Source organism: Calliphora vicina, chromosome 1, assembly GCF_958450345.1.
Source record: "Calliphora vicina chromosome 1, idCalVici1.1, whole genome shotgun sequence".
In the NCBI taxonomy this organism is placed as follows: Eukaryota; Metazoa; Arthropoda; class Insecta; order Diptera; family Calliphoridae; genus Calliphora; species Calliphora vicina.
Window position 1 is genome coordinate 14,138,052 of NC_088780.1, and position 8,933 is coordinate 14,146,984.

At 32.1% G+C, this 8,933-nt stretch overlaps 2 protein-coding genes across 2 annotated transcripts; one reads left to right on the forward strand and one right to left on the reverse strand.

The window, feature by feature from the left end:
• The first annotated feature begins 1,254 nt into the window (after nt 1-1,254).
• mRpS18A (mitochondrial ribosomal protein S18A) lies at nt 1,255-1,958 on the forward strand. The gene is made up of 2 exons (XM_065516201.1): nt 1,255-1,447; nt 1,526-1,958. The coding sequence occupies exons 1-2, from the start codon at nt 1,351-1,353 to the stop codon at nt 1,894-1,896; spliced, it is 468 nt and encodes a 155-aa protein (XP_065372273.1). The 5' UTR covers nt 1,255-1,350; the 3' UTR covers nt 1,897-1,958.
• A 1,104-nt stretch (nt 1,959-3,062) lies between these two features.
• LOC135949513 (zinc finger protein 383-like) lies at nt 3,063-4,928 on the reverse strand. The gene is made up of 2 exons (XM_065499103.1): nt 4,573-4,928; nt 3,063-4,509 (listed from the first exon to the last, which is right to left on the reverse strand). Exons 1-2 carry the CDS (start codon nt 4,819-4,821, stop codon nt 3,223-3,225), a joined length of 1,536 nt encoding a protein of 511 aa, XP_065355175.1. The 5' UTR covers nt 4,822-4,928; the 3' UTR covers nt 3,063-3,222.
• Nucleotides 4,929-8,933: the final 4,005 nt, after the last annotated feature.

The following is an 8,933-nucleotide window of genomic DNA, read 5'->3' on the forward strand; positions in this document are numbered from 1 at the left end:
TTCAATGCCATACCAGCTATTTATACTACTTGGTTATCTTGAAAATTATAATATTTTATATACATTTGAGGGAATAAACATTATTTCTTTATTGTCCAGTGCAAAAACCTTATGTGAAATACGTTATCTGAAAATCACTGTAAATGGTTTGTTCTGATTTATTGATATTTGCGTGTGGTCTCTAATTCTAGATAGTTGGATGATGAATTTATTAGTTTTAAACAAATGTTTATAGATAACATAATATGTTAATAAACAATTGTTTAATAATAGGCATTTTTTAGTTTTAACGGAAACATATTTGATGTGGGTTAAGGCTTTCAAAATATTGGTCACGAGTTTAATAATAATATGTTGTTTTACTTGCATCCTTTACAATTATTAATACCAAATTGCTAAATGTGTTAACAGAAGAAGATAAGATCTTAAACAAAAGCTTTGTATAAATAATATTTTAAGTGATTCGATTTTTATTTTTTAAAATTATGTTAAACCTGATTAAAACCTAATCTTTAAGTTGTTTTTATAAATCGTTTTTCCTTCCTCCTCTTTTAATATTAACCAAATTTTGTTCGATACATAGAATTTTTCGATTTGCGATGGCTGTTGTTAAAAGAAACAAAATCAAAGAATGTGAAATCAATGGAAATTTAGTCAGTACTTTGTTTTATTAATAACCTCGTAAACATTACATATTAAATCAGTTTTTATTATTGTTTATAGTACGGACACAACAAATTTAGAATAATAATAACGAATTGAAATTGCAAGTCCCTTAAAGTTCATTATAAACGTGTCAAACTGTAACTTTTATTTATCAATATTACCTGCTCTTTATCTATTAATTTAAATCAGGGCAGCTATAAAAATCCTGATAATAAATTGATAATCACTAAAGCTGAAAAAAACACAAAAAACCAAAAATAACCACTTGATGGTATTATATTGCACATTGTCTGTTGATTATGGTGCTAAACAAAAAATAATGTAATTAAATTGATTTTATTGGTAGCAAATAGATTGAAAATTAATCTTTATAAAAAAAGGAATAATCAGTTAAAATCTTAAATTTTTCAATTTTAATTTTAAACAAATATTTCACATCACACAACTTTTCACTAATTTAAAAATAACTGTAACTTTTAACATAAATACAACATTGTTTTCGAAATCTATATACAGCTCTGCTTTCTCACATAACAACTCTGTTTTACTTTACAGCTGTTGTCACACTATTGTGAATGATTATTTTCCCAATAGATTTACAGCTGTTAAAAAGCACTTGTTTTCCTTAAAATTTTCATAAAATTTCCAATTTTTGTATTAAATTCTAAAATAAACTTTATCAAAATGGCTTTATTAAGAAGAGCTGCTGTAAATCTTTGGAAAACAAATTTATTAAATGCTAAACCCATAACAACCACAGCGGTAAACCACATTAAGGAAAGTAAGTACAAAGTGAAGTGAACAGTTTCATAACCTAATGGCATGTTAATACAAAATATCTCTATTTTTTTTCATTTAGTACAACAAAAAACCGAAAAGGATAGTTTAATTATTGAGGCTATTTCCAAACCTTCTCCCCGTGATGGCAATATGCTAAAGGCTGCCTGTTCGGAAAAATTCTGTCCCGAATGCACTTTGGGTTTAGAGCTGAAGCATACAGATGTTTTAATTTTGTCTCAGTATGTCAGATCGGATGGCTGTATGTTGCCCAAGCGTATAACCGGTTTGTGCCACAGGCAACAAAAGAAAATTGGCACTTTGGTGACAATGGCTCAAAAGGCTGGTTTGATGCCGAATTTAGCACCAGAGAAGAGTAAAAAAGATCCCAAGAAACGTTATGGCTGGAAGAAATTTAATAAATATTTCCTTGAAAGCACTATTAGGTACTAAAAAGTTAACATTTTGCGAAATAAAATTATTAATCATAAACTGTAATGTAAAGTTAAATATAACTCTGTTGTTTACATTTTCTTGTTAGATGTTTACATTTGATATTTACCGTTAATTGCAACATGCATAAACAGGGTATAAGAGAATAAGTAATGACAGCTTAGTTTTGTTGCTTTAGTAGAAAGAATAAAATAATGGCGGTTAAGTAAAATATGGTTTTAGTTTGTGATAAAATTTTATTTAGAAAAGTTTGTAGTCTCTGACAATTAAATTACTTGAATTTTATTTATAAAATTTTGCAGTCGTAAAATTACTTGAATTGACTTTAAAAAATTTCGCATTCGTCGGTAATAAAAAGTGATAATTTTATTAAGAAAATGTTGTTGTTGCCGACTGTTACTTGTAAAGTATTTAAATTATGGCAAATTAATAACTTGGAAAAAATAGCGTCATTCCTATAACAAACAGAAAAAATAAAATTGTGCAAATTTATTAATTGCAGTCGCAAAATTACATGAATTTCACAGTCGTCGGTAATAAAAAGTGATAATTTTATTAAAAAAAAGGTATAAATCAAGATCAGCGAAACAGCTTGCATTTTTATAATTTCTTTGGTGTTGATAGCTCTCATAATTAGAAGCTCAAAAACATTAATATTTTTGCCTGCTCTCTCTTAGTTTAAGAGTTATATGAATTTAAAGTCAATACATATAATAGTACATTTCTCATATATTTGGAAAACAAACTGATCGTTATGGGTATCATTTAATAGTGCTTCACAATACCTTTAATATGATATATAATATGGTACAGTTTATTAATATTGTGAACCAAAAATTCCTTTTTTATTTTATATGACAGTACATCAGAAAATTTTGATATACAGAAAGAGATTTTAGCGAAGCCGGTGTTCGATACACCCCAGAGTTAAAAGTCCCTTCATCCGGCCGAAGGCCGGCAATACCGAAAATGTGAATATTTACAGAAAAAAAATTATGAAAATGTAAACTGTTACGCGGATCTTGATTTGTTCCAAAAAAAATTTTGTTGTTGCCGGCTGTTACTTGTAAAGTGTTATATTGGAAAAATATCGTCATACCTAATAACAAAAAAAAATAAAATTGTGCAAATTTATTAATTAGTGAAAAAAAAAACAAAATGGCTGGTACATATTAGACTTTTTCAAAGTAAGTTATATTTAATAGTAATATAGGTATAATTTTTACAAAGCAAACTGTAATTATTAAGCTTATTTTAAGATCTTGATTTTATTTATTTTTGAAATACAAAATAGAATCGAAACACATTCATTTAAATACAAGTTTTTTAAAAACTCATAAAATTATGTTGCTCAAATACTGCAGCCGTATTCCCAGAATTTCTAGCAAAGTTTTGAGTAGTGTTTGATTGTTTTTCCAAATTGTGCATTTTCTGCATGTGTATTCGCAGTGTAGAACGTTGCGAGAACTCCTTGGAGCAATGTTTACATTTGAAGGGAGTGGGATCCTTGTGGGTTTTCATGTGCTCCTGACAGGCGGTCTGCTGGCGATAGGCCTTGCCGCATAAATCACAGCGAAATGGCTGTTCTTTTGTGTGAGTCCTTTCATGATTGATCAAATGGATCTTTTGGTGAAAAGCCTTGTCACAGTACGAACACGAGAAACGTTTTTCTCCATGCTGCCGCACATGATATTGAAAACGCATTTGCGTATAGTTTTCGAATTGTTGGTTGCAAATGTGACAAGTGTAGGTAGATTTTAAATGGAAATTCTTAAAATGTCTTTGCAAATGTAGCTGGCTGCGGAAATATTTCTTGCACTCATCACACTGCATGGTATCGGGACGATTGTGCTTGAGCTTATGTTGGGCCAACAGAAAACTAGACTTGAAAGTGCTGGTGCAAATGTCACATTCGAAGGGTTTCTCCTGTGGATGAAAACGCATATGATGCATTTTGAGCTGTTGGCGATTTTGACAAGATTGGCCACATATTTTACACTTCAAATAAGAGTGCAACTTTTTCTTTTGTTTCAATTTGAAATCCTGCAAGGACTCTTCATCCGACGAGGAGGAGTCTTCAGTTTCTACCTCCTCATCTGAAGTAGGGGTGGAGGATTCTTCATCCGAAGAATTATTGGGAGATCTAATGGTATATTCTTTTTTCAAAGGTTCTTGAAACGGTAATTCAGATTCTGCTTTCATTACTTCCATAGTTTCCATATCTATGGGTTCAGTTTTGATTTCCTCGAATAAGGGGGGTGGTGTTCCCATAGAGGATGAAGTATCGAGACAATTACCCAGTTCGGCAAAACGAGGACTTAGTCTCAAACGGGGACTGCTAAAAGGAGACATTAACTCTTGTGTGCAGCACTTGGGTGAAGATCTAGCTGAATCTTTGCCTAAAACTGCATCATTCTGGTTGTCTAACTCCAATTTTACCAAGTCTGCAGTAGGTGATAGTTTGCCCACATCCAATAGATTATCAAAATCCAAGAAATAGCTTTGCAATATGCGTTGACTGTCGAGGCACTCTTCACGAAATGCTTTCACCTGTTTGAAACGCTGAAAACATTCCTCACACAACTGCTGAGGCAAACCATCAAATGGTTTGATCTGTTAAGACAAAGGAAACTTATGAAATTACACTTAATATTTAAGCAGCCACACCCTACTTACATTCAATTTCCATATATTGAGATCCTCAAAGATATCCTTGATCTCCTCGCAGGTCTCATACACCTTGCTTTCTTTTAGATCACCTGCTTGCAGGGACCCTTCCACTGCACCAGCACCCTCATTAGTGGATGTCTTAAGTTTCTCCTCGAATATTTTGTAAAACTTTACATTCTCGCTAAAAAATCTACTACATGTTCGACATGTAGTGTCTAGGAATAAGTTCTTGTCGATGCATAAATCAAAAGCCATTATGGAAAAATTATTTTCCTTTTTGTAGCCTGACAAAATGACTTATTTTTTGTATGCAATTATTATTATTGGTTTCTTTTCTCCATTCACTTTTTATTCTATACTGCCAGATGTGTGCCTTTCTTTGTTTTTTCCTGAAATTTCCAGTTTGTACATCTGGTTACATTGTTACACACAGCTGTTTTTTGTTTACTACTTTTTGTTGCGGTTCTGTGGTGAAATTGTTGTTTTTAATACAGAGTTGTATAGCTGTATGAATGGGGGAATTTTTGTTGTTTTTTTTGGCATGAAGAGGAAAATCGTTATATTTAAATATTGGATTCTTTGATTTGAATTGCATAAAACGTTTAAAATGTATTTTTTCTATAAAAAACCGTGTGATCTTTTCCTGAATTGTTAAGATATATAAGCTTAAGAATAAAATATATTGAAATAATAGAAAACAAATAATATATGTTAAAAAAATTATTGCTACAAAAAAAACTATTGCTTTTTAAACAAACAAGTATGATTTTTATTTTCGGATGTACCTAATCTATATATCCTTCACCAAAGTATACTTGAAGATAAAAATTGAACACAAATTTCATTAAAAACTAATTTTTGAAAAAAAAATTTAGAGAAAATAAAAAAATCGGGTTAAAAAATTTACAACCGGGATTACTTGCAGTTTCTTTAGAAAATTTTGTTGTCGCCGGTGATTGCATGAATTTTCTTTAGAAAATGTTGTTGTAGCTGGCGATTACTTGAATTTTATTTAGAAAATGTTGTTGTACCTGGCGATTACTTGAATTTAATTTTTAAAATTTGTTGTCGCCGGCGATTACTTGAATTTTCTTTAGAACATTTTTTTGTCGCCGGCGATTACTTGAATTTTCTTTAAAACATTTTTTTGTCGCCGGCGATTACTTGAATTTTCTTTAGAAAATTTTGTTGTCGCCGGCGATTACTTGAATTTTCTTTAGAAAATTTTGTTGTCGCCGGCGATTACTTGAATTTTCTTTAGAAAATTTTGTTGTCGCCGGCGATTACTTGGATTTTCTTTAGAAAATTTTGTTGTCGCCGGCGATTACTTGGATTTTCTTTAGAAAATTTTGTTGTCGCCGGCGATTACTTGGATTTTCTTTAGAAAATTTTGTTGTCGCCGGCGATTACTTGGATTTTCTTTAGAAAATTTTGTTGTCGCCGGCGATTACTTGGATTTTCTTTAGAAAATTTTGTTGTCGCCGGCGATTACTTGGATTTTCTTTAGAAAATTTTGTTGTCGCCGGCGATTACTTGGATTTTCTTTAAAAAATTTTGTTGTCGCCGGCGATTACTTGGATTTTCTTTAGAAAATTTTGTTGTCGCCGGCGATTACTTGATTTTTCTTTAGAAAATTTTGTTGTCGCCGGCGATTACTTGATTTTTCCTTAGAAAATTTAGTTGTCGCCGGCGATTACTTGATTTTTCTTTAGAAAATTTTGTTGTCGCCGGCGATTACTTGATTTTTCTTTAGAAAATTTTGTTGTCGCCGGCGATTACTTGAATTTTCTTTAGAAAATTTTGTTGTCGCCGGCGATTACTTGAATTTTCTTTAGAAAATTTTGTTGTCGCCGGCGATTACTTGAATTTTCTTTAGAAAATTTTGTTGTCGCCGGCGATTACTTGCAGTTTCTTTAGAAAATTTTGTTGTCGCCGGCGATTACTTGCAGTTTCTTTAGAAAATTTTGTTGTCGCCGGCGATTACTTGCAGTTTCTTTAGAAAATTTTGTTGTCGCCGGCGATTACTTGCAGTTTCTTTAGAAAATTTTGTTGTCGCCGGCGACTACTTGCAGTTTCTTCAGAAAATTTAGATGTCGACGGCGATTACTTGGAGTTTCTTCAGAAAATTTAGATGTCGACGGCGATTACTTGAATTTTCTGTAGAAAATTTTGTTGTCGCCGACGATTACTTGAATTTTCTGTAGAAAATTTAGTTGTCGCCGACGATTACTTGAATTTTCTTTAGAAAATTTTGTTGTCGCCGGCGATTACATGAATTTTCTTTAGAAAATTTTGTTGTGGCCGGCGATTACTTGAATTTTCTTTAGAAAATTTTGTTGTGGCCGGCGATTACTTGAATTTTCTTTAGAAAATTTTGTTGTCGCCGGCGATTACATGAATTTTCTTTAGAAAATTTTGTTGTCGCCGGCGATTACATGAATTTTCTTTAGAAAATTTTGTTGTGGCCGGCGATTACTTGAATTTTCTTTAGAAAATTTTGTTGTGGCCGGCGATTACTTGAATTTTCTTTAGAAAATTTTGTTGTGGCCGGCGATTACTTGAATTTTCTTTAGAAAATTTTGTTGTCGCCGGCGATTACTTGAATTTTCTTTAGAAAATTTTGTTGTCGCCGGCGATTACTTGAATTTTCTTTAGAAAATTTTGTTGTCGCCGGCGATTACTTGGATTTTCTTTAGAAAATTTTGTTGTCGCCGGCGATTACTTTGATTTTCTTTAGAAAATTTTGTTGTCGCCGGCGATTACTTGGATTTTCTTTAGAAAATTTTGTTGTCGTCGGCGATTACTTGAATTTTCTTTAGAAAATTTTTTTGTCGCCGGCGATTACTTGAATTTTCTTTAGAAAATTTTTTTGTCGCCGGCGATTACTTGAATTTTCTTTAGAAAATTTTTTTGTCGCCGGCGATTACTTGAATTTTCTTTAGAAAATTTTTTTGTCGCCGGCGATTACTTGAATTTTCTTTAGAAAATTTTTTTGTCGCCGGCGATTACTTGAATTTTCTTTAGAAAATTTTTTTGTCGCCGGCGATTACTTGAATTTTCTTTAGAAAATTTTTTTGTCGCCGGCGATTACTTGCAGTTTCTTTGGAAAATTTTTTTGTCGCCGGCGATTACTTGCAGTTTCTTTAGAAAATTTTGTTGTCGCCGGCGATTACTTGCAGTTTCTGTAGAAAATTTTGTTGTCGCCGGCGATTACTTGCAGTTTCTGTAGAAAATTTTGTTGTCGCCGGCGATTACTTGGATTTTTATAGAAAATTTTGTTGTCGCCGGCGATTACTTGGATTTTTATAGAAAATTTTGTTGTAGCCGACCGCGGCGATTAATTGTCATTTTCTTTAGAAAATTTTGTTGTCTAACTTGTTTATTTTTACTGTAGTTTACAAGTATGGCCAACATTTAACTTTTTCTTTTTATTTCACTTCCTTTAAAAACAATCACTTTGTGGCGGAAATGTCATTAATTTAAATTTGATTTTCTGGGACTTGGACAATTGTTTATCCAAAAAATTATAACAACAAGACATTAAAGTACATAAAACCAACAACTATTGCTTATTTTGGCCTGTAAAGTCGTTTGAGAAACTAAAAGAAAGAAAACGAGACAAGAAAAACTTAAACTAAAAAAGTGCTTTGCCAGCACATCATATTAAATAAAAAGTTGTGCTTATCTAACAGTTACTCTGTGATTATCCTTGAAAAGGATGTACAAAGTAGATGAATATAAACTGGAAAAAACAAAGAACTTAAAGACACAACTAAAAACCACAAAAGGAGTACATAAACTTTAGTTTTTTCTTTGTCGTTCTGCTGTCGCTCTTGTGTAATTTTGACTTGTGCCTTGAAAGAATTGAAAAAAAAGAACTGAAACTAAATCAAGTTATGGCCATACAACTGAAAAGAGGATAAACACAGCTCTCTGCTGGCCAAGATGATGGCAAAGACAGGAAGAACAGGCAAACAAAAAATTGCCACGAAAAAGATGGACAGTTATGAGTGAAACAGCGAAATAAATGAAACCAACGGATGCTAGACTGGTTAGTTAGATGAATTTTGTTGTTCAAAGTTGATTTTATAAATACACTTAGAGAAAAAATGTAGATAGAAAACCCACAATGGACTTATAGACTTAACAATTTAAACTCTATACAAAATATCTGAGTTTTTCCTTATTTTTTGCGAGTGTAGGCGACATCAACAATATCTAGCAGACAGAATGACTGCCAAGCAATTGCCCCACCTAGAGGTCTGCTTCCTACATCTACGACACACAAACACATCTAATAACCACAACCAGAAAAGGCAGGCGTCTGTGTGTAAATGAAAATTACTTACTCCTTAGAAGACAATATC

Bases quoted from the DNA above. Each gene is read 5' to 3' on its own strand.
- mRpS18A (XM_065516201.1), top strand. From the start codon at position 1,351: ATGGCTTTATTAAGAAGAGCTGCTGTAAATCTTTGGAAAACAAATTTA. The intron at 1,448-1,525 runs GTAAGTACAAAG...TTTTTCATTTAG, and splicing joins GGTAAACCACATTAAGGAAA to TACAACAAAAAACCGAAAAG.
- LOC135949513 (XM_065499103.1), bottom strand. From the start codon at position 4,821: ATGGCTTTTGATTTATGCATCGACAAGAACTTATTCCTAGACACTACA. The intron at 4,510-4,572 runs GTAAGTAGGGTG...TTGTCTTAACAG, and splicing joins TCAATATATGGAAATTGAAT to ATCAAACCATTTGATGGTTT.